General features: G+C 40.6%; 1 protein-coding gene across 2 annotated transcripts in view; it reads right to left on the bottom strand.

Annotated features, from left to right (window-relative positions):
- The window catches only part of myo1ea (myosin IEa), a 76,580-nt gene extending 50,482 nt beyond the window's left edge, over positions 1 to 26,098 (bottom strand). For both annotated transcript variants that reach the window (XM_080437644.1, XM_080437645.1), the window contains exons 1-4: positions 25,777 to 26,098; positions 5,487 to 5,630; positions 3,754 to 3,843; positions 2,538 to 2,632 (exon numbers count right to left, since the gene is read on the bottom strand). In XM_080437644.1, coding sequence (XP_080293770.1) covers positions 2,538 to 2,632; positions 3,754 to 3,843; positions 5,487 to 5,630; positions 25,777 to 25,779 — 332 coding nt within the window. In that variant the 5' untranslated portion in view covers positions 25,780 to 26,098. The remainder of the gene's footprint in view (positions 1 to 2,537; positions 2,633 to 3,753; positions 3,844 to 5,486; positions 5,631 to 25,776) is intronic.
- Positions 26,099 to 26,255: the final 157 nt, after the last annotated feature.

Below are 26,255 nucleotides of genomic sequence, written 5' to 3'. Positions count from 1 at the left end.
GTTACGGCACGTGGCCCTTACTAATATGGCGGAGACGTTGGCTTACAATTCAATGACCAATGCCGCGTCTACATATGTCTACAGTTTCTATTCATGCAGAAGGGCAAAGGCAGCAGTGCCAATGATTCAAGCCTTTGACTTCAGGGGGACGCTGCATTGACCTGCATCTTGATTCACACGTTTTCTTAATAACCAGTAGGGGTCGAACACAGTGTGATGTTGACCACACTGCCTGGGACAGCAATTTCACAGAGGCCTTTGTCAGCTCATCTGGGTCATCACAAAACCACTTCCATGCCTTTGTTTGCAGATCTGGTTTGATCACAAAATCCACGTGTATGCCTTTATGTGGGAAACTGAACTAGCAACTGCTCGCTGGGCCAAACAACAGTGGGGAAAAGTGCTGAACCAGGGGTCATTCGTCATGAGGTAAGCATTACAGTAACCATCACGCTCAGGTGACTGGCCCATAGGATAAAAGCCCAGAACATGACTCCACACTTTTCCCTACAAAGCTCGCCCCCGTGAAATGCATTCCGTCAGCTATAAGCTCCAGAAAAATCAACACTGGATCGACATTTTCCTCGCCCCATCTGACCAGACTGCTTGATGACCGCTGCTCATAAAAATGAGAGGTAAGAGGAAAAGTAGACTTAAAGAAAAGAAAACAATCCCCAGTTCTCCCTAAAAACCCAGTGAAAAAGCGATTCTTGACCATCTCCAGGTGTTCTTTCCTGTTTGTTTTGTGGAGTCAGGAAGCATCTCAGAAATAGAAGTTACGACTGGTTTCCCCCTCACATCCTCCCAACACAGTGAGTCCACAACCAGCCACTATGCACAGTACAATCCTGCATGTTCATTTAACCCATTAAGACCGGGAATGCATCTGTCATTTTTAGATTTATTTGGCTATTCAAAAATTGCAGATATAGATCTGCTTTAAAAAAAAAAAAAAAAACATTTGTGAAATATTTTATTCCATGGACCCCCACAAGCAAAGTTTGAGTTAAAAATGTTGTTTAAGGGTTTATGGGGGCGGCCATAGCTGAGTGGTTAGTGAGCCCGCCTAGGGAGGCTCTGGTTGCCCCAGGTACGATTCCAGGCCAGGCCAGCAAATGTGTCGATGAAATGAAATTTGTCCCTGAGCAAGACTCTTAACCCCCAATTGCTCACAGGCCCTCATTGGAAACAAGACCGCAAGGACTTTCATGAACGGACCTGTTAAAGGAATTATCCTTATCCTTAAAAATATATATTTGCACAAATGTTCAAGACTTTTCAAAATAGCAGAACTACAAGCTTGTAGCGTGGCACTCTGTGCTTGTAGATCTGCTATTTTTGAATAGCTCGAAGTATAAAATAATGGTTATAGCTAAAAATCTAAAATGACACATATATGCGTTCCCGGATTGAATGGGTTAACAATTCAATGGTTCTCAAACTTAGGCCAAGGACCCCAAAATTAGTATGTATTTAGCTCCATCAGAAAATATCTTGTGCCAGGGTTAAATTCTTTAAAAAATATCCATTATTTTTTTTCCACAATTTTTTTTTAATGTGTGGAACCCCTTCAAGGACCCTACTTTGGGAAACCAATGCCTTAATGGACCCGTAAAAAAATAAAGATAACTGGGCTTGTAGATCAGTTTTTTTATGTCTTCAAAAAGTGTGTGTGAGCACTTTTACTTTTGATGCCAATACTTTTGGAAGTAACATTTTTTTGCATTCCCACATTGTGGCCAGTCAGCTGTACCCAGACTAGAGATGTGGTGGAACCTGTTAGGTGTGTGTCCTTCTCCCTCCCTCCCTCCCTCCCCTGTGGCCGTCATCACCACATTCACTGGTTCAGGAACAGTTCACTTGTGTCACAACAACAGCACACACACACAGATTACCATCTCATCTCTGTCTCTGCCTGCGGCTCCGTCTCTCTCTTTCCTGCACTACACATTCTGACAGTGGTGGAAGAAGTACTCGGATGTTTTACTCAAGTAAAAGTTATAGGTTAAAAGTAAAAGTCCTGTATTCAGAATTTGACTTGAGTAAAAAGTAGAAAGGCATTGGCATCTAAATACACTTACAGTACCAAAGTAAAAGTACAAACAATTCGAAAATAGCTGATCGACAAGCTCACAACGTGTCACATCGCCGGCTGTTTAGCCGAAGTATAAAATAGGGCTTATGTGGTTAATGCATGTTTTGTATTAATAATCTAAATATGTAAAGTAACTAGTAGCTAATGCTGTCAAATAATTGTAGTGGAGTAAAAAGCACAAATTTGGCTCTGAGATGTAGTGGAGTAGAAGTTTAAAGTATTAAAAAAAAATTCAATACTCAAGTAAAGTAAATGTACTGCATCTCAAAATTGTACTTAAGTACAGTACTTGAGTGAATGTACTTAGTTACTTTCCACCACTGCATTCTGACAGACATGCCGACACACAAACTCTGAGTTCAGCACAAAGACAGCCACGGTGAGGTCACGTTGTACTGTGATTAGGAGTAGCAGGCAAAGCATGGATCGGAGGAGGGCTTACCTGATGATCACACACTGGTTCTCACGGTCGATCATCATGTTTCTGTACATGTTATCCGCCAGAGCATAGATGTGTGGAGGGTTTTCATATTGGGCCTGGTGGATGATATAAAAAGAAGAGGGAAACACAGTCAAATGCTGAATCTGTCACCATGTATGGAAAACTCTGACTTGTCTCTGACTCAGTAAGGCCAAGAACTGTTTGAATACACAGTTAAACAGCAGTGGTGGAAAAAGTACTCAAAATGTTTTTACTTAAGTAAAAGTATCAATACTGCAATGTAGAAGTACTCAAAAGTACCAAAAGTAAAAGTACTCAAATGTTTGAAAATAGCAGATCTACAAGCTCACAACGCGTCGTGAGTTTATAGATCGGCTATTTTCAAATAGCCTATGTATAAAATACATGTATGTTTTATAATGTAATCATTTATATTTGCAAAGTAACTAGTAACTAACGTTTTCAAATAATTGTAGTGGAGTAAAAGTAAAAGATGGACAATTGGAAATACTCCAGTAAAGTAAAAGTACCTCAAAATTGTACTTAAGTACAGTACTTGAGTAAATGTAATTAGTTACTTTACACCACTGTTAAAGACTGATGGAAGTACTCAGATTTATTTTTACTTAAGTAAGAGTAGCGATGCCACAGTGTACAAATACTCTCAGTAAAAGTCCTGTATTCAAATATACACTTAGTTACTTTGCAACACTGGTGTTACACAGCACATCACATGGAGGCACTGCCAAGTCTGTTGAATGGGTGAGGCTATTGTAGTTTCTCATCTCATCTCAACATCTACGTCACCCCACTGGAAAGTATTTGCATTTCGCTTTTTCAAAGCCTTTGCGATCTCAAATCTTCATCCCTCTCTATAACCCAAAGTAGAGGTGCTGTTTAAAAAAGTATAGATGGATCCATGGTGGCAGAAGTGCAACTCCCCTACCCATTAAGAAATACTTTATTCTGGTAAATCGTTAAAAACAAAGTTTCCGTTTCGCTTACTGTCTGACAAAAGGTCAGCAGAGGAAATACCCAAAATAGGGAACAGTTTGAAAGTGGTTAAACTCCATCACACTCTGATGTCACTTGCCATCAAGAACTGATCTTCCAGTGCGACACGTTGTTAGCTTGAAGATCAGTTTTTTTTCCCAGCAAGTGACGGCGTCGTGCAACATAGTCTAAATTAGGTTTTAGACGAGAGGTTTCTACTCACCGCGCCTTGATACATCTCAACTTCCTTGTCACCAAAGTATGGCATCTGCTTGAAGGGATTGATAGAGATGAGCACAGGGCCAATGTATGTCTGAGGAAGTTATATATTAAGGACCACAGCACAAAAAACACAGAAAACACCACAGAAGTAGAATCACAACCTTTTTCATCTTCATTTCAAGGACCCCCATTTGATATCATATAACCCCCAATAATGATATAATAAACTCTGGGACCTCAATCAACACGGTAAATTCCTCAAAGTTAATTTAACTCTGAGAGTGTACAAATGGACACGTCCGTTTGGTTCCGTTTGTACAGAGTTACAGACCCATAAGGGTCCATCTGGACCCATGGTGGTCCCCGGACCCCACGCTGAGAAACAGTGCTCTAAAAAGACCCAAGATTATCAGGGCAACCGAAACAAATACCTTCCATGTTGTAATCCTTCTACAATTAACTTGACTGAGAGACCAACTTCTACAGTTTCATAACTTCTACAAGACTGTGTTGTGTTTCCCGTAGAAATTATTACAGTGGATGGGGGGAAAGAAATGACCTAAGCCGTGATCATTTGGACCATGACGTCACAGCAGTGGCTACAGTATGTGTGTAATGTTTTCATGATTGGACCAGAGCCTTATAAAGATCCAGTGTTTATGTGTCACAGACACAGTACGTAATAGTGTGGAGGGCCTGTGTCCTTGCAGCCCGAAAAGCTGCTCCTCGCATCAAATAAAGCTGGTATTGAGGGTTCCCTGCACTGACCCACAGGCCAATACATTTGTGGTTGGAGGGAGACTGGTGTTATTGCAATTTGCTGCCCGCAGCAGTCAAAGGATTGACTCAGTCAGTGTTCAAGTCTGAAGCTGCCCGTGTTCATTAAACTCATAATTCAAAGAAATGCTGAAAGAAAACAGATGGCATTGAGGCAACGCTCTACACCTCTATGCATTTCTCTATCTATTCTACAATCACCCAGTCATGAGATATGTGTGAATGACAGAGACACAGTCAGTGACGTAATTTAAAAAAAAACTCACTGTTGTTGAGGAAAATGAGTGCTCCAGTCTTACATATAGCCCCATGCTGAAATCTAGGGACGGGACGATTCGACGTCAAGATTATATAAAAAATAAATAAATAGCAAAAATAACTGATCTACAAGGTCAAAACACTACAGCGTGTAGATCGGTGAATGTACGCCACCATTGTACAACGAAGTATAACACAGGATTAAGTGGTTAACTCATTCAGACTAATCGATTTAGTCGATTATAAAAAATCTATTCGAATTTCGTTCGTTGATATGTCAAGACATAACAAATATATATATATTGTATTTAAAGATGTTTTACAGATTCACGGTTAATCCATTCACCTGCATGAGCAAGACTAAGTCGGCTGTTGGTTCTAAATATCAGTTTCGATATGTTGTCGGTTAATTGCCCAGCCCTACAGCGATCAAAACAGAGCGAATGGGATTAGCATTCATTCCAGCCTGTACTGAGGGGATCAAGAGTCAGGGGTCCGGCCAGTGACACAGAAGGGTCTTTTTCCCCCCCCCTCTCTCAGCACATGGCCCAGACTCCCTCAAACACTAGTCTATTACTCAAGAGCTACGATGACACTGTGAATGACCATTCAGCTATTCTGGGAATAGCAGTGAGTGCGGCGGGACTCAGCTATTCCTCGCCAGGGTGTGAACTAGTGGGAATGTGAGGAAAAGGATACAAAGATGTAGTCATCCATGTATCTCTTCTTGAGGTTTTCCACGATGGCGTCCTCGTTGATCTTGGTGAGCAGCACCATGTCGTCCACGCCGCTGTGTTTGACATTGTGACTCTGCCAGTGGTACCGGTAGTGGCCCCGGCTCCCCTGCAAACACAATAACACACAACTGTGAGTTCACATGCAAACACAATGGCACAATGGCATGGCCTAAAGGCGAACGTATACTTCACCACACACACACCTTAGTGTTGTATGATAAAGTTGCATTATTTTACAACTCTAACTTTGCAGACAACAGGCATGCCATCACAGTGGTTAATTAGCCTTAATCAAGACTCTTACAGAGACGGCATGATCAGTTCAGAATGAGACACATTTTTTAAAAACACATGCAAATAAATCAAGAAGAAACTGGTGAGTACATCTAATTAACGCAGTGCAACACATCTGTTTTTCACAAAATGTTAACGTCCCACGTTTCTCTCAGCCAAGCAGATGTCGAGCTGTGTTTACCTATAGGTTAATACATTTCTGAAATTTCTAAAAATGTTGCAAGAAATGTAAACAAAAAGCGATTACAACCCAACAAAAATGGGTCTGCGACCCGAAAGTGGGTCCCGACCCGTTGTTTGGGAACCACTGCTGCAGAGGGCTGAGGTCACTCATCCTCATGAGCTGTGAGTCAACGTCATCTGGCTACTGTGTTAAACGGAGCACAATGTTCTGATGAGGTGTGAGTCTCTTTCTCCTGGCTGGAGAACCAATCAAAGGCACAGGACCGGTCCAAAGCATTAGTCAACACTGGACACAACAACTTGACGTCATTTAACTCTCGACGCCCTGACTCTGACTGTGAGCAAGCCAGGAAGAAGAGAGGGTTTTTTAGCACTCGTTTCAACCTGGCCTCGCTATGTTGGGCAAGTCTTTATACCATTGGTTCTCAAAGTGGGGTCTGGGCTCCCCCAGGGGTCCTTGGGGGGGTACCAGGGGGTCCCCCCAGCAAAATGTGTTAATACAGCGTCACAATCATTTTCAGCCATTTAACCATACTTTGGCTGTTCAAAAATAGCAGATCTACAAGCTCATTGCTCTCTGCTATTTTTGAAAAATCTTGAAAAATGTGTGAAATCTTTGAATATGTATATCTTTGTAAAACTCAAATCTTTGTTTCTGGGGGTCCCTGGAACAAAATATTTTGAGATGGGGGTCGGCGACCAAATACATATCATTTTGGGAGTCCTTGACAAGAAAAGGTTTGAGAACCACTGCATTATAAACAGTAGGTGAAGATTTTCAAAAATGTTACTGCATCGTGATCAGCTATTTTTGCTGCGTAACACCATTGCACAACGAAGTATAACATATTCATTCAATAAACCACCTCTACACAAAAGGTATGCTACATTCCCTGCTTTCTTGTTTAACTACAATCTATAAAAATGTATGGCATTTCTACTACATTAAGTTTCTTCTTGTTTTGTTTTGTTTTAGACAGGACAGAGTAGAGAGACAGGAAACTGTGCACAGAGATAGTTAAAACACAGTACACTACAGGTTTCTCCACCAGCTCCAATAAAACTGGACGATTTGTGATTCTGTGGTCAAAATTAAGGTTTTGTTTTGTTCCGTTTAGTTATATTTGAACAATCAACCAATAGCAAAAAGTGTCGGAACCGGGGGTGCAAGTAAAGCCATGAGAAGCTGGTAGGTGCTCACGTTTGTGTTATATTTGTTTGGAAATGCCAAAGCAAGTTACATTAAGTTCAAAATCAGAACAGAAGCCAAAGAAGCCTGGACAACGAGAGACAACAGACTTACGGTATTGAATAATAATAATAATAATAATAATAATAAAACTTGGGGTTCTAAATTGACCTGTAACAAAAGCAACAACAAAAAATATATGGAAATATTTTTTTAACTATGATGCGTTTTAATAGCTGTGTGGACTTTACCACAGAGGCTTTTGAAGATGCTGAGACCGGAGAAGTCTTACAGATCGCAACGTTAGAAATGATCCACAGCTCAAATTCCTTAGGCTATCATAGCCGTGAGTCATTAAGTGGTAACGATCACTCCACAAATTAAAAAGTGTGATTAAAACCAAAGAACACAGTAGTCTTTACACATGAGTCAGTTAACCAAAACAGCAAAGGGCAAAACCATAATGATATTGTAGGAACATTAAGCAATATTACAGTGCAAAAGTAGCCCTGTTGATGCCAAGCCAACAGTAATTAATGTGTAGAAAATCGAGGAGTCCCATTTGCTCCACCAATGAGGCCGTAATATTCTCAAGCGTGTGTTTTCTTCACAAACCACTCACTTTATAGACTCAGTCATAGCCTGTGACATGGTAAAGAATGTTAATTGCTTCTCAGACTAATTGTATGGGCATTTTCACTCAGGAGGCAAGCAGACAATAATTGCTTAATTATTTTTCCAGGTGGAACCCATTATGTTGTACAACTCTTTTTGGCCCAGATGAGGGATGTTTTTTTCCTTTTACTTGTCAGTGTGAATGTGTATTACAAGTTGATGTCATTCTCAAACTTCAACCTCCTACAATACAATGAATGAATGAAGAGGATGGAAGAACATTTGGAGGGATATCTAAAATCAGTACTAGTTACTCACACACACACGCACACACACACACACACAAGTAGATATACTAAAATACCAAGTGATAAAGTAGTGAAGAAGATGAGGGTCTTGCTAAAACAAAATTCTGACTAGAGGATTTACAATGCATACGGCATGGTTCTGAAGCAGTGTTTCCAGAGCTAATCTTGCAAACTGCTGGACCAATCAGCACCAAACTTTGTTTTTCTTTTCACATGTTTTATACTTTTTGAAATATTTAACTTTATAAGTCTATGTGGCTCTGATCGGGCTGAAACCTTGCACAACTTTGGAGTCATATTACGTCATAGATATGTCATAGATGACTGACATCACAGGCTGGCCACGTGAAGTCCAAGACCCATATTGGAGCCTCACCCTTCTTATGCAGATCCTGAGATCCGCATGATTCCATTTTAATTTTTATCACATCCTAACCTTCAATAAAAATACTATTATTAAAACAACAATTCTGACTTTATAGGTTGTTGGTTCACCATGTGCCTTAGATTACATTACATCAATGCTTGGAATTCTGTAGAAGGGATTTTAAAATAATAACCCCATTCCAATAGCATACAAATCCTTACCATGTAATCCTTCAGAAATGCTTTGTGTTCATTAACCACATGAACCCTAGCGTCTCACTGGGGGCAAACCTTCGTCACAAATAGCAGATCTACAAGCACACAACATATGATCACAAAATGCGACACGTTAATCAGCTACTTTCAGCATTGATATTTGGTGGGAAGAAGGAAGGGCCTAGTATAAACCCCTGGGGGGTTTTAAGTGGTTAATGTTTACTTATCCTCTGAGGAACTGACTTAATCTAACTATGCCAGAATTCTGCACCCTATATCCCACCAAAAAACAGCTAGAACTGTACTACCGTATATTTCACCAATTCTCTCTGGTGTTTTCTTTATTTTTAGGCGGGTTAACAGTTCATACCATCCCCCGGCACTTCCTTATTACAGCCAGCCCTTTCTTGGATGAAACCGTTTATTCAAATAACAAAAGTGAAGCAAGCATCGGGGCCGACTACCAAAAGAAAACATTTTGGGCGCGCTAAATATACCCTCTCCCTGCTCCGCTTGTGATTCAAGAGGGAGAGGTTGTAAGCCGGAAACATGGGAGGTTGTTTTGTTTTGTCTTAACCCTCATTTAACCAGTCAAGTAGCCGGAGAGCACTTTATTACTGACACCAATGTCCTAGGGCTGGAGCAGCAGGGGACAGGGAGGGTGACATACACATTGACGCCTGGGAGATGCCTTGATGCAACCACAGTCTTCTACTATTGTTTTGTTTTGTTTTCTCAACATTTACAAACAATCATCATTTTTCAAAAATAGATCTACAAGCTTAGATTGGATATTTTCGCCAAAAAAAAAAGAAGTTTTAACTGATTATTGTAAAATGCCATACTCCATCCAGTCAGCCCGGAGGCTGGAACTGGCAACCTTCTGGTCACAAACTCCCTTCTCGAACCTTTAAATGATTGTAAGTTTCAAAACCAAACAGCGATACATGTTCACAGTGGCTAAATTAATTAATTGGATCAGTAATAATACAGTGGAATTGTATTGAAATGATTGAATTTCAATGTGTATATAGTTACCTAATGACAAGGCATTACAGAATGCTTGTTAGGTACAGTAGCTTACATTAATAATTAGGTAGTGGCTCCTGAACCGGCAATCATTCCCATGATACATCTCACCAGAGGTGAGAAGTGTCAACCCAACATTAAAATGGTTGTGTGTGTATAGGCATTAGGTTAGAGATGTTTACATTTAGGTATGTGGTTAAAAGGGTTGTTTAGGCGCACGGCTCGAGTGGCACAGTGGAAAAAAGTCCATGCCGACCACCACGGAGGTAGTGGGTTCGAATCCACCATGGTGCAACCGGCTATGCCGGGCGTCTATGCGAACACGATTGGCCCGTGTTAGGGGGAGGGAAGCCGGGCGGGGAGGGTGATATTGCACGCACATTGTCAGCAGGGAGTGTTGGGCGGGAGGAGTAGGACTAAGGCTCTACGTCCTCCCGGTGAGGGCTCCTCACTGGCAGGTGAGGCAGTAGGATACAACCATAGAGTTAAAAATAATAGAGAGGGCACCCAAAATCTCCTCCCATCCACTTGCATTGAGTTGCTCACCCAGCGCATAGTCCTAAATCACCCCTTCTTCCGGGTTGGAAATTTGGTGGGCGTGGCCTATTTTGGGCCCCAGTGCGTCACTTCTGTGACGCGTTTTGCGTCACAGAAGCGCGCAGCCCCGTGCGCAAGCTCGTGCGCATGCTCGTGAGTCGAGCCGATTGGTCGAAACCGTTTTCGCTCGTTCATGTTGAGGCCCCTAAGCTGCAGTACCATGAATGGCCAGCATGTCCATTTGGCTTCAATGAAACCACTGGGTTCTGGGGGCTTGGATACAACAGCAGTGACAACACAAATGTGTGTGGGGAGGAATTAATTGGGGAGAAAAAAGGGGTAAAAAATAAATAAAAAAAGGCAGTAGGTTAGATATGAATGAGTTTAGGCATAAGGTTAAAATGGCGGTGTTTAGGCAGTAGGTTAGAGATGGTTAAGTTTAAGACAGCGTCGCTGTCGGGTAGAAACCTTGTATCTCCTTATTTCACCTTTTTATGTTTCGTAAATGAATGCCCTATTTTGTCGTACAATAGTGTTGGCCAAAAGTAGCAAAAATAGCCAATCTACAAGCTCATAACAGGTCACGATGGGACGCGATGTGAGCTTGTAGATCTGCTGTTTTTTCAAACAAATAATAATAATAATAATACTTTAAACTGATAGTGGCTGAGTCCTTTGGTTAAGGTTTTATAAATATTGAACCAATGAAAACTACTGTATTAACAAGAGCTTGTGACTAAATAATAACTACATTGGAACGATTGCATTTCCATTTCCTGAAAAGTAACAGTTTTGGAGTTTAGGCATGCATGTTTCCACAGATCTTAATATCACTCATGCTCATTATAAAAACCCTCAATCTAAAGACATTCTGTTAAGGTAACACAGCCAATGAAATATCGTCTTAAAAAGGTTTGGGGCAGATTTCTCCTTTAAAGACTGATGATTTCTGTAGCTTTGATCATCAGTCAGTGCAACATATCCTGCCTCTGACATATTTGACCCTGCCCGCATGTACTGTATGTGTGGCAATCATACCTGTCTGAGAGTGACCGTGAACAACAAAACTTGAGAAAGGATGGTTGGGTTTTCAATAAATTTGCTTATCAGAAGGCTAGCCCAAAGAGATGATTAGGTTTCGGTTGTTTTGGGTTGAAAGGGTCAAATGTAAAAGGTCACAATCAAGGTCACGGTAGAAATTAAATAACAATTCAGCATGTTTCAGACACAGAGAGAATAAGAACAAGAGATGTTATGTGGGTAGGGTTTGCACGTCCGAGTAGTTTTCAATGACATCTTCTCCCCAATTTAGACGTTGCCAAAATCCCCGTGTGAACTCACTGCACTGCAGTCCCTGTCGCTGCCAACCAGCCCTATTGTTGGGTCTGGGGAGGGTGCAGACTGAGACTCCCATGTGCTTCCTCTGATTCACATGGCGTGTCCAATGACCTCTTTTCAAATGACAGCACAGCGAGGAGTTTCCACCAGGAGAACATAATGCTCAGTTATTATTAAGGAGCGACAAGGAGATGCTAAGTGATTGTCTTGAAAAATGGAAGAAAGGCTGACTTAGGTCTATGCTGCTGGTCTCTGAAAATGCACACTAATGTCTGCGCAAGCATAAAGACACACACGCGCTCAGAAAAGCAAACACAAGCAAAACACACGCGGTCTCTCTCTCTCTCTCTCTCTCACACACACGCACTCCCCTGAGAGATAAATGGGAGGACTGGAGTCTGTTATCATAGCAGCATCACCATGGAACCAAAGACTTGCCTCTCTGAGCAGTGAGCACTGTTTAGCAAGTTACAGAGACTAAAGGTGGTTACACACCGGCGAATATGCGAATATACGCAAAATTCGGACTCGTTCCGAATAATTAAAAGACGCTTTTTCCGCTCCGCGAAACTGGTGTGGAAGCTGGCATTGACTTTAAGGTTTTTTAAAAAAACGTATTATTCGCATGAAAAAAATCGCCCCGGTGTGTAAGGACCTTAAGACTAAGCAATGAGTCTGTTGATGCAACTATCTATATAAAAATTCAATGTAGGCTACGTAAAAAAGAAATTTTAAGTTAAAACGTTAAGTTTCAAGTGCCAGTAACACAACTAGAGACATGAAAGAAACATTAAAGAATAGAACACACATTTGTTTTGCTTTTGCTTTCCCTCTGAGGAAAAAAGGTTTAAAGAAATTGCGATGTTACCATCACGCAATGTGACCAAAACATTCACAGAAGTGAATCCAGAGGAATTTGTGCACCCAGTCCATGGATCCATAAGACCAGGCTTTCCCTTCATGCAAATACCATTACCATATATGGAGAGTGCTGCGCAGAGCTGAGATCTGGGCACAGGAAATGGCTGGGTTTGATTCAGTATCATAAGCGGCACTTTTCCCCCCATTTCTCTTTCATGCCGTTTCTCCTTTTCCAACTCTAGATTTGACACACAGCCGACCATGTGTTGAGACTATGTTTCTGCCTTTCTGGGCCGTCCTCTGTGGCAAAGCTGGATAGAAGCCATGAGAATGAATTCCTCTCCCTCCAAAACGAGTAGCAGGCAGCAGTAATAAGTCAGCAGCACAATTCTTCAGTACTCACGCTGTTACAACTATGTTTACCCACTTAACCCCTATATACTTCACTTCCATAAAAAGAGATGAAGGAACAATGTGGATCTCAGTCTTCTAGTGGCAAGTCTCTGACGTCAGTCATCTAAAACATCAGTCGTCTATAAAGTATCTATGAGGTATATGACTCCAGATTTGGCCACGGTTTCAGCCCCGATCAGAGCCCCATTGAACACTATTTAAATAAATATTAAAAATGAGTGTGTGGCCTATTGGCAGCATGCATACAAAGTTTGACACACACACACACACACACACACACACACACACACACACACACACACACACACACACACACACACACACACACACACACACACACACACACACACACACACACACACACACACACACACACACACACACACACACACACACACACACACACACACACACACACACACACACCTCCTCTTCTACTCCCGGAATGAGCAGTGGTCGAATAAACAATAATGCAGTTTAAATATGGCTCAGGAGGAGTAAACCCTGCCTGCCCCCAATTCTCTTGTTCTACATCTCTCCCATCCCAAGGCTATGACCATTATGTCATTTTGACCTTAACCTTGGTTGTAACCTTGACATTTTTTACATAAAAGTAAAACATGTCGAGGATTGATCATCATGGATTCCAAATAAGTTGTATGAACATTTGGCCCATCCTTTACTTACACTGTTCTTATTACCTTAATCTTTTCGACCTGAAAGGTAACCATCTGTTTGGGACCACCTACAGACCACCAGTTTCATGAAAATCTGCCAATCCGGTCTAACTATAGTTTACTTTGCTACCAGACAGACAGACGGCCAGGACCGATTACAACACCACGCATTGCTGTGGACAGGGTAGAAATAAAGGCGTTGGGTACTACGATACATAGCAATGGCAGCCATTGTATTAGAGAAGAGTAATACAGTAATTAGATAATATAAACAGTGTGTACTGACTTTCAAAAGGGGTGAATTACCTATACTAAGCTTATTTAAACTATCATGTTTTTCCACACTGTTTCAACATGAATTGCAGTGAATGACATTTAAAATGTAGGCTGGGATCTACCAAAGCATACACTGCATATGCTTATGTCCACAAACAATTGCTGAAGACAGGGGGCAATCTCTGCAAATGGCTAGAAGTAAGAATTACACTGGCAATGTCCTTTAAACCACTCATCGAGTAGTAGATTTGAGCCAGAAAGAGCTAAAGGACTGACTGTGATACTTGGCCCTTCATCTTGGCAGGACAAGATGAAAGCAAACACAACCAGAAAGAGACAGAGGGATACAGAGAGAAAGAACAATCTCAGTAGATGAGTCAGACCAGAGGTGTCCCAGAAGCTTATGGAGAGTGGGTGGTGGTGGTGTTGGAGGAACGCTGACCCACAGTGTGAACACCACCCTGTGCCAGAATCAGACTTCTGAGGAATGGGATATTCATTAGGGTCACAGATACGTACACCAACCTCTTCTGGAAACTTCCAGATGGTACTGGGCCCTCACTAGACCATGGCACGCCCATACACTGGCCTGGGTGCATGGGCACCTAGGACCTCTGCAGCATGGAGCAGTGCCAGTCATCTAAAGCCAAGCCTCAGAAAACTCACCAGGACTAATGAGTGTCTCACCACAGTCAAAACAGCTCTGACCTGGCCTGCGTTGCATAACCAGGCAATAATAACTTGCCAATAATGAAGAGACAGTGAGTCAAAGCCAGTGGAAACAGTGCTTGCTAGCTACCGTCAGACCATGGGAATGGAAATATGAGTTGCATTGACGAAAGTCTTTGACTGTTTTTCTGAGAGCCATAAACACCTGCACAGGGCGGTGTTGAATGCAAATGGTCACTGAACCAACTCTGTCAAGTCTCACTCCGTCTCCCTTGCTTTTCATAAATTGACTGTGGTCACTTGTGTAATTGGGGCACCTGACCATCATCAATAATGCATGGCAAGCAGGCATTGTAATCCAGTTACCTGCCCATGCAGCTTCTTATACTGTGACTCATCTGTGATATTTGAGATATAGACAGCTGAAGGCATGTGGTAATACAAATGAGAATAGAGATATCGTTTTCATAGGATTTTACACCACAAGCACTACCACTAGTGTCTGTTCTGAGGTCCTAGTGAGGTAGTGCCGGGCCTTCAAGGCAGGGCAGGGCACATATGTACTCGCCAGAGAGACAGAGGACATAATGGCCTTGTGTAAATTGAGAAGGGGGAGTTTTAACAATCTCAGTCTGCATTCTTCGACCTTTCTGAGCAGTAACACATAACAGGCAATCCTTATGAAAATACAAATGTCAAATACTGAATTCAAACGGTTTCTGAACAGTCAAATAAATAAAATAAATAAATTACTGTTTTAAGGCGAAAGACGCATGGACACCTATAGACCAGGAAGGCATCAGAATGGGTAGTAATTTAAAGGTCAAGTATTTCTCTTGCTGACTGAAATGTAAATAAACCAAAATGCAGCACTGGGTGCTCATTCATTCATCTATGTTGTTCTGTGCCACAAAGGAGATGTTGGCTCATGTTTCAAATTACTCAGATCATAACCAGACTTTGATGTCTGAAAGTGAATACAAATACGTTAATCTTCTTATGAGGGTGTCAATTATAGATTACTTCTCCAGTCTGAAATTGTCCTTTTGTATTAAAAAGTATTTGTCTTTCAAAAATAAATTTCTCATTCTGAAACCTTAAACCACTTTCAACTTGGCGTCCCTATTTTGGGCATGTTATTCTAGGTGTAATTTTCCAAAACAAAAATTTACATTTGTTCTTCTGTAAGTAACGTAAATTGATTTGGCTTGATCAGCATCCATCTGTATGATGCCACTAGAACATATTGGTTTGTTGTCTACCCTGTTGAGGGCTGTGAGAAACCTCTAGTTGCAAAACCGAGAGGTTTTGAGTAGTAACTCTTTCTCCCATGGTCACGGGACAAGTCAATTGCAAAAGTCAAGCCTATAGGGCTGGCTACAGCTAGGACTATATACTTCCTAGACAACTTCCAGGGGAATTAGTGAGTTTTTTTTTTGTCCCAGCAGCAGTCATGGCTTATGGTCTGAACTAATTGGCCCATTAAAACACACTTCATGAAAAACAGAACTCACAGCCACAAAAAGAACAGGTCTTAATGCAGCACAATACAATAGAGGTAATTAATAGAAACAAAAATGCAACAAAAAAAATAATAAATACAAATAGAATAATGAATAATAGATTCAATAAAAAGTCTTCAAAAATCTACCAGCTCACGACACGTCGTGTCATGACGTGTTGTGAGCTTGTAGAGGTTATTTTCTCCATTGTCCATACAACAAAGTATACAGGCTGAAGTGGTTTACAGTGTGTTAAAGGAGTCTGGGGTGGACCATTTCTATGCACTGAAGACTTTTTTTATTGTGGGAAAGGTCCTTGAAGGTCAAACATTGAGACAAGTGCTTTAAACTAATTGGAGATTGCCTTTTGTTTTGTATACACTGCAGTGCCTGAAAACACTGGCGCAAGACCAATTCAGGAGAATGTGCCAAGAACCGTTGCAACATCCAGGATCTAAAAATAGCCAGGCTTTAATCTGATGTGGATTTAAAAGAAAGTGGTTACAGGCAAAATACTTTATGACAATGAATGATTGAATGAAGTTGACATTGAACCTATTCATTTGACCTGAAACCCTCAGGATACAGTATGAAATAGGATGATTTTCTTTTTTATTCAATCAAGTACCTGAATCTATATCTATAAAATATCTGCGTGTGTATCTGCATGTATATCTGTTCTCTGCGTATCTCGAGACCCAGCAAAAAGTGGTGCCTGCCGTGAGGTCGGTCGGATAGGCGATTGTCCAGAACCGCGGATCTGACCCATGTGCCCATATATGGGCATATATGGAGATCCAGTTGTACAGAACACTGATCAGTTACTCCAATACTGATGACATCAGGGATCTCCAGATAAGGACAAAAAAGGGACAAGGACAGACCAATAAAGATCTCCATATATGGGCATAAAACTGACAATGGCAGACTGACAGACAGATACAGAGCTCTCTGTGGTCATATAAGTATAAGGGACACAGACAGACAGACTGGTGCAATAGGTACCCTATTCACACGGCGGCCATTTTGCTATTAAGTTAATGAAATAATGCCACCCCGGTAAAAGCATAGCCTTCATTTTGTAGGTTGACAGTGTAGAGGAAAAAGCATAATGCATGTGATGTACAGCAAAGAAAGCATTGCTTTCACCCTGACCTCCCTTCTTATGTAAACAGATCTTTGAGGGTATGCAAGGTTCCCTCCTCCATGCTCAGGTTCCTGGGAAGAGAGGAACCATAAAACCCCACTCCACAGTTTACATTGAGCACCAATTAGTCCTAATGGGAGTCAGTTTAACAGCCCTGTAAATACTGATTGGCCACTAGAAATGTAGCTAGACATGTTATGTACCTCTAGGAACACATTGGGCCACCGCTAGTTTACGTACGGTCAACTAACTCAAGGGATTCGGTTCAGAATACAATCTGACTACAGCGTGATGATTTTGGAGATAGACAGTTTTTACTTTGATCAAAGTGACTGATTTGTTTTCAGCATGTCCTCAAAACATGAATGGTACTAGGGCTGGGCAAATATCAATAATATAATAATAATATATCGTAATTATCGTGATATAGCATAAGTGTTGTCTTTTCCTGATTTTAATCACTTATGCCTTATTTCTTTTTTAAATCAGAGATTTCATTTTTTTTTTAAGTATCAACAAGCTCATAACATGCTGCATCGCAACGCAATGTGAGCTTGTAGATCGGTTATTTTAGCTATTTTTGAAGAAAAAAGCATTTGTATTATCGTCACAATGTCGATATTGAGGTATTTGGTCAGACATTGTGATATTTAATTTTGTCCATATCGCCCAGCCCTTTCATTGGAATGTACAGTATCTATACTGTATGGGACCAGCAAAACAACTAAGAATTAGAAGGCACTATTCTTGTGACACAGTGAAATAGTAACTACCTCTAACAACACTATCAGCTGGCAAACAGAGGCAACCAAACCTGCTGATTATACACAAGCCAATATTTGTTTTGGGGCGGTACAGCTGCTAAGCTCATGGAAAATGCAATCCCGACAGAGTGAGTAACACTGTTGCACAGTAGCTTACTGTACCTCTAAAAGTCTTCTTTGCTATAATAACACAAATCAAACTTTCCAAAAAGGTTTGTTACTTTCTTCGGGGATTGTGATATAATTTCAGGCAGGCTAAATTAACCGATCTACAACATTGCAATGCGTTGCATAGCGACTGTGAGCTTGTATATCGGCTATTTCATTCATTCATCAATCGTCATACGATGAAGCATAGAGCTTAAGCCTTAGAGGGATAGTTCAACTCCAAATATGTTTTTTTCCTATCGATTCGATTAGTCACCCCAAGGAGACTTAAATTCATAGATATCTTTTTGTTTTTGTCGCATTCCTAAGGCAATAATTTGATGACCGGTAGCGGTTCCAATAGGAGACACAAAGTGTCTCCTTTGTGTCTCCTACCGGAACCGCTGCCTACCGGTCCACTGGTCATCAAATTATTGGCTTAGGATTTTTTGGGGGGTTAACTATCCCTTTAAGTGTACAGCATAGGGAAATAATGAGCATGTACAAAACCATGCACTATGGTTTTACGGTTTATTCCATGTGATATGGATTCAAGTATAGGCTACTTTTAATACAATCGTATTGCAGTTTGAATCTATTCTACCGTGATAAAGCATGAACTCATGCCATATCCATCACAGTGCTGCCTGAGATTTGTCCATTTATGCAAAGCCAGCCGGCAAAGCAAAGACATGGCTATTAAACTAATGGGCATTGTCGAAAGCATGTGTTTTACTTTTTTGTTTCCAGTGATTCAGCTCATGTCTGTCTTCTACACAGAACTGGGGGCAGCTGATAAGACCTTGAAAATACCAATGACTCAGTTGTTGTCCAGAGCTGTGCACATGGTTAGACAGATTTTTGGGTACGATGCCGATCCCAATTTTGGAGAGTCCTAGCTAGACCACTGATTACTGATGTTTTGACTGATATTTTGTTAAAAGGAAAAGAAAGTGTTATTTTATAACATTTAACTTATGAGCAATCAAATGAATACAAATAAACACAAATGACTTATTGATACTAGATAGATTTATATTAAGTATATTAAACTTCAATATGTGAAAAGAACATTTAACTTTAATTATACAATGAACAAGCAAATAAGTAAATATAAAATACACATGAACTGAACATTTTATTTAACCGCTGAAACCTTATTCAAAAATAGCCGATCTAAAGCATACAATGCGTCGCATCATGCCATGTCGCTGTGAGCTTGTAGATCTGCAGTTTTTTAAATACATTTTATTGTTTTTGCATAAAATAAAGACGCCAGTTTGAAAGTGGTTACAAATAGGGACACTTGGCTGCATAATTGCAGATACCAATGTTGTCGAAAAAGTCAAATAATGACCGATATCTCGGACAGACCAATATATCGGTCTTGCTCTACACATGGCCATGGTTCTGCTGGTGTCTCCAACTGGGTGATCCAAAAAGCATTGTGCATAGGCTGACTTACATAAATGACTGTTACGAATTAAAACCAATATACTAACTACAACCTACATTTCCACAAATCACAGCAAATATTCACATGGAAGATGTGGATAAAGTACTCAGGTAAAAATGTCTTTCACACAGCAGTAGCAGCAATCCATTACAAGCCCTCTCATCATCATCATCATCATCATCATCATCATCATCCATCGACCGCAGCCGAGATAAAAAAGACAATCATGCCACTCTGGTTCATCTCACATTGCTTTAGCCAGATCCTCCACTTTGAGTTCAGTGTCTCTGGCAATAGCATCAAAATAGATAAAGATAAAATGGTCTTCTTCCTCTATTTGGACATGGAAGTCTCCAGACCAGAAGAGTATGTCAGAGATGATCTGGGTGTTATCTCTGTAGCAATGTCCAGCAAAAACAGCATGTCTTTGGGCGACAGTAATTGAAATTGGTGGTATATCTCCATATAGGCCTATCTCTTTCAGTCTCTCAAGTAGTAAAGCCTGCTTGACCACTTTCATTGCTTACCATCTATAAAGGTGTTTTCCCCCCAGGTGACAGCTATTAAAAGAAGAGCACGAGTCAATATAATCATGACTCATGCCAGTTCAAGAAATAGTGTCACACTGTCACACAATCATAAGACAGACATAAAAAATAGCAGAGTTCGTCTGAAGGGGAAGCAGTGAGAAGACAATAGTAACCTAGGATACAGAAACTCTACAGGAGAGGCCTCCACTGGACAGAATGAGATGCCACTGTCCCATTGACACAGATGTACCATCACCTGATGTGGAATGAGGATGGGATATTACACTGTAAAATCCTGAGTGTTCATTTTTACTCTAATGGAACTCACAAATGGAACCAAATTGACTCTTTGGTTCCATTTGTACACTCTCAAGATTACACAAACACAGATAAGGAGAACTCCACAGCAGCAGTCTAGCCTTAATAGCTTTCCATGTCGGTGGAGGAGGAAAGGAGTCATGTAAATAGATGAATATGAAAGGAAATCATTTACATCATGAGCTGAGAGAACAGGTAAAGCAAAGTAAACAAGTCTGACAAGTCATTAGCTTATTAGTGCATATTGTGCGATCTTCCCACAGATGAGGGTGTATCATCATAACCTATGCATAACGCATAATTGAGCAAGACAGGCTCCACAATGGGAAAGGACCATATATATTTATTTATTTTTGATGATCATATTGATGAAGGCGTCAGTCTTGCCCAGATTTGGAGAAACGGCGGGACATTGTTAGGCACTGGCCATAGTAGGGCCAGTGCATGTGCATTTCGGCGAAAATAAATAAAGCCTGCACACCGGTTCTCAGCTCCAGACTTTATTTATTGTTCTGTTGAACTGTTGTTTGTCCAGCACCTGGACTTTGGATTGCAATGTGCACTATCCCTCTTGCACTCACTTTGAGTTCAGTGTCTCTGGCAATAGCATCAAAATAGATAAAGATAAAATGGTCTTCTTCCTCTATTTGGACATGGAAGTCTCCAGACCAGAAGAGTATGTCAGAGATGATCTGGGTGTTATCTCTGTAGCAATGTCCAGCAAAAACAGCATATCTTTGGGCGACAGTAATTGAAATTGGTGGTATATCTCCATATCTCTTTCAGTCTCTCAAGTAGTAAAGCCTGCTTGACCACTTTCATTGCTTACCATCTAAAAAGGTGTTTTCCCCCCAGGTGACAGCTATTAAAAGACCCTAACCCTGTCCCTAAGTCGAACCCTAAAGATAAATTAAAAGTTTAACTGGTTAACTGGAGTATTGATGACATCAGTCATATCCAAATTTGGGCACAGTTTCAACCCGTTCCAATAAAAAAAAGAATGTAAGTTAAATACTTCAAAAGAATATAAAACAAAATGAGTGGAGGTAGTACGTTGGCCTATTGGCATCATGCACAAGACATTTGGCGCTGGTCAGTCCCAGCGGTTTATGAGATTAGCTGAGCTCCAGACAAACACACAGACTGACCGTCTTATGGACAACCAGCCTCCTCACCTCCTACAGAACATAAAAACCCTAACCCTGTCCCTAAGCCGAACCCTAAAGATAAATTAAAAGTTTAACTGGTAAATTAGCCTGCAGCTTTTCAGCACCTGTGACAATAACGCTCGACAAAGACATCAACAACATGCCAAAGATGCTTCATCTCTTTAGCAATTCATGCCATGAATAGTTTTATAGACCTGGACTTATGGCAAAACATGCAGTGGAATGCAGTTCTCATCACTGCTGGTATTCAGGGCATGGTGGTGAGCTAAGAGAAGTGCACTTCCATGGCTGGGTAATAAACAGCCAGACACAAACAAGAAAGTTAAATTTTTGCTTGATGGCACAGCCACTTGTCTATTAAGAGAAGTGATATTATGATATTCACATACCTGTACATGCACTCTTAGACAAATGTAAGGACATTTTGATTACTGCCATAACATAATTGCAGCTGATGTTTCTGGAAGACGTGTAATTAAATAGAGTTCCAAATGACACCTACTTAAAACTATGAGCTTGTTGACTGGTTAAAACATATATACAGACCCAAAAATGTTGAGATAAGAGTCTAGACAGAGGAGCTGGACACTGCTGACTAAAGACCATGAGTGAACTTGCAGCCTCATCAGAGAAAGGCTTTAACCACTTAAGAAATTGTGAAAATAGCCAATCTACTAGCTAAGCTCACAGCGCGTCACATCGTCAGGCAATGTGAGTTTGTAGATTATCATTATTTGGAACATTTTGGAAGTTTTTCAAGTATAATGATAGTAGTAAACAGTTCAAGTCACTAAATGGCAGAATTTTGTACAAGGCAACAGTGGAAGGATTCACCATTCACAAATCCCTTAATCACAAGAAACTAGAACTGGGCGATATGCCTCGATTACGATTAATGAAAGTTGGGTTTGTTTTTCTTCAAATAACATATCTATAAACTCACAACGCATCACGATTGGACACGTTGTGAGCTTGTAATTTTCGCTATTTCTGAACGCCGTCATTGTACAATGAAGTATAATACAGGGCTTAGGTAATAAGTATCTAATCAGACTAAACAATTTAATCTATTTAAAAAAAAAAGTCTATTAGAACTTTTTCGTGTCGAATTGTTGATATGTAAGATATAAAAACTTGCTTCTCATCTCGATTATTTCATTAACCTCCATGAGTAAGATTAAGTTGTTTATTGGTTCTAAATGTCAGTTACTTTCAAAATATCTTCGGTTAATTCAATTGCCCAGCCCAACAAGAAGCCTACTTGTGAAAATGCAGAAATACTGCTTTACAATAGAGACCAAAAGACATGTTGGGTTTGACCAAGTGAAGTGTGTGAGTTTCAGTGAACCACGGTGACAAGCTTAACGAGTTTCCCAGGTCCCACAGAATGGGTGTTCACCCTGTTTTCAGAGAGAGAGAGAGAGAGAGAGAGAAAGAGAGAGAGAGGGCTGGAATTCCACAGCAGATCTCTTCAGCAGTGATGGGTTTGAAAATGGAGCACACACAGGCTTTGAAATGAGGGGAGGGGGGGTTACCGAGTATGCACCTCCTCATAGGAGAAGCTAATGCAAACCATATGCTGTCATACTGACCTACTATTCCGCATCTGGCACAAACGCAGCCTATGAGCAACGCTACTGTCTGGTACTCTAGACTGTCAAGAGTGACAGACCGACCGGCTCTTTTTTCCCCCTTTCTAGCCAACTAATGGCAGTGGTGGGAAGTCACTAAGTACATTTACTCAAGTACTGTACTCAAGTACAATTTTGATATACTTTTACTTTACTGTAGTTTACTAAGTATTTACATTTTTCAATACTTTACCCTTCTACTGCCCTACAACTCTCGAGGCAAATATTGTATTTTCTTTACTCCACTAGAATTATTTGAAAACTTTACAACTGTCACTTTAGATTTAGATTATTATTTCAAAAAGTACATTAACCACTTAAGCCCTATTTTACACTTAGGCTATTTGAAAATAGCAGATCTACAAGCTCACAACGTGTCACAATGCTATTTTCGAAACATTTGACAAATTTTGAAAACTTATGAAAAACTTTTGAAATGGGACAATTCAGCTTGTGCTTTATGAGTATTTACTTTTGGTACTTTAAGTATATTTTGATGCCAACACTTTTGTACTTTTTCTCAAGTAAAACAGTACTTGTAATCGAATATGTCTACATTGTAGTATTGCTACTTTGACTTAAGGAAAACAATCTGACTACTTCTCCCACCACTGGGTAGTAATGGAGCTTGGTCATGCCCTCAAAAAGCCTATGAGAAATACGACCACACTATTTTGACTTCACCTCGAGTTCTCGTAGCCGTTCTTGAAACCTGGCTCTGTCCATCTTTCGTAGTTGAGACATTTAATTTTCTCCTTAAACACTATCATGTTCAAAAACGCTGTCATTCCCTAGGATTTTAGACTATTTTTCTACTGTGATTAAAGTTACCTCACAAGGAGAAAACCAGTCCTGGTCACATCCTCTGAAATTAGGCACACATGTCAGGAAAATACCCCTACAAAGCAGTAGTCAAAATAATAAGATTCCCAAGTTCAACAGACTTAGAGCAGCATAATAAGTAGTGCCTGCCACTAAACCGTTTTATCTTACAGCAAGTTAATTCTAGTTTTGTATATCTGTAATGAACAAAAATGTTGACTTGCTCAGTGATCTTCTAAACTGACATTTAAGTCAGTTACTTGTTATATAAAGCAGTGGTTCTAAAAGTGGGGTCCAGGGACCCACAGGAGTCCTCAAGGGGGTCCCAGGGGATCCCCAGCTAAATTAGTATAGCATCAGAATCAGTTTAACCACTTTAACCCTATATACATCAGCTATTTCTACAAGCTCGATGCGTTGTGAGCTTATAGACCTGCTGTTTTCAAAAACAAATTTGTGAAAGAATGTGAAAATGTTTATCACACAAATCTTGTATGAGGGTCCCTGGCACATTTTTCTTCATATGGGGTCTCCTGCTAAAAACAGTAATTAATTTGGGGGTTCTTGACATGAAAACGTTTGAGAACCGCTGTTGCAAAGTATATATGGATGCCATTTCAAGGTACAATATGATTAGGTCATCCCTGTTGCCGGAATTTCAGATTGGCTGAAGTTCAAGTGCTCTGTTATGGTAAATGCACTATGCATTATGTAAACCTTCCTTAAAGTTCTCTGGGGGGAAATCTGATCCACGGGTTCCATACAGTGTTTACTGACACACATAGGAACCCAGAATGCATAGCAGGTTTTTAGGCCTACCTGTATATTTATAGGTCGGAAATGAAAGGGATGATGTAGCCTACATTAAATAGAATCACTATAGCATAAAAGGAAGGATGTGATGCTCACATTCTCATCACCATCTTTAAAAGTCAATCTCATTTATGAGGAAATGTCTTTTTCATTTTGAATTTACAAAAACAAATCAAATTAACTCTTCAAAACCATAAATAATAGATGTGTCACTGTTCAACCAGTCACCTTATTAAATGTAATAGGAATTTACCTTAACAGGCTCTAGGCCATTTTTCATACAAATCAATTCAACTGTACATGGCAACTGATAGCCACGGTGGGAACTCTGGCACAAAGACAGTTGCTTGGGGAATTGTTGGCAAAATACAAAAGGATAAGGACACACAGCCTCCTCCGTAACTAAGCAGGTCTGCATTGTAGGGATGGTATTCAGTAACCAGGAAAACCTGTCTCCATGTCTCCACACACGCACGCACACACACACTCAGCACATTCTGTCTCCTGTCCTGGCAAACCGGTTTTCCTTCTAAAAAAGGGCTTTATGTCATCATGGGTCTGATAATGTTCGGTGACAAAATGTCTATCTGCCTGGAAGCCATTCATTATCGCTGTAGGTCAGAAAGCAAGTGAAAGCCAGGACCTTTTGGGGTCAGTATTTACTAATTACGCTGTAAAAAGTCCATAAATCCAAAAAGTCCATAAATCCAGGACTGACAAAACAGAGAGAGAGAGAGAGAGAGAGAGAGAGAGAGAGAGAGAGAGAGAGAAACAGAACAGAGAGAGAAACACAGAGAGAGAGAGAAAGAAGAAAAATGGGGAAACAAGGTAGGATGAATGATTTAAAATGTGACAACTTGTGATAACTCAATGACTACAACAAGGCAAGCTGAATTATTATCCACAGAGGCTGTATAATGTGTGTGTTGACGAAACACGAGAACAATTTAAAATAAGAATAAAAAGCCCATCATCACTTACCATCCTCTCTCCACTCTTTGTAAAGAACAGTTGCAGACAGTATTCCTTTTTCGTCCTCCCGTTCTATCCCCCCCCCAAAAAACAGTGTGAATGATAGTTATATAGCCTATCAACTACATAAAAAAGTATCGTTATTTAGCATCTAAGCCACAGTAGTATAACTAAACTACCCCCGAAAAACAAGGACAGATCATCCACATAGAAGCAGATGTCTTTGTAGTCTCCCTGTCCCTGGACAGTGGACAACGCACGGATGATGCTCCTCCTTGGCTTGGAGGCGATAGAAACTACAAGAATACTGGTGACAGAAGGTAAAGGACTGTTCTCTGTTGAACTAACACTGGGGTTGATGATAGCACTCGTCTAGACCTCTCGCTCTGCGTTGCCAGGTCTTGAGAGAGAAACAAGCAACCGGGGTCTATGAAAACGAGCCCAAAAGAAGCGAGCCCTTCCCTCATTCACCCTTTAAACATAATACA

Source organism: Gymnoscopelus braueri (assembly GCF_963280865.1).
Source record: "Gymnoscopelus braueri genome assembly, chromosome: 1".
Lineage (NCBI taxonomy): Eukaryota > Metazoa > Chordata > Actinopteri > Myctophiformes > Myctophidae > Gymnoscopelus > Gymnoscopelus braueri.
This window is presented reverse-complemented; position numbering and strand designations above follow the sequence as displayed.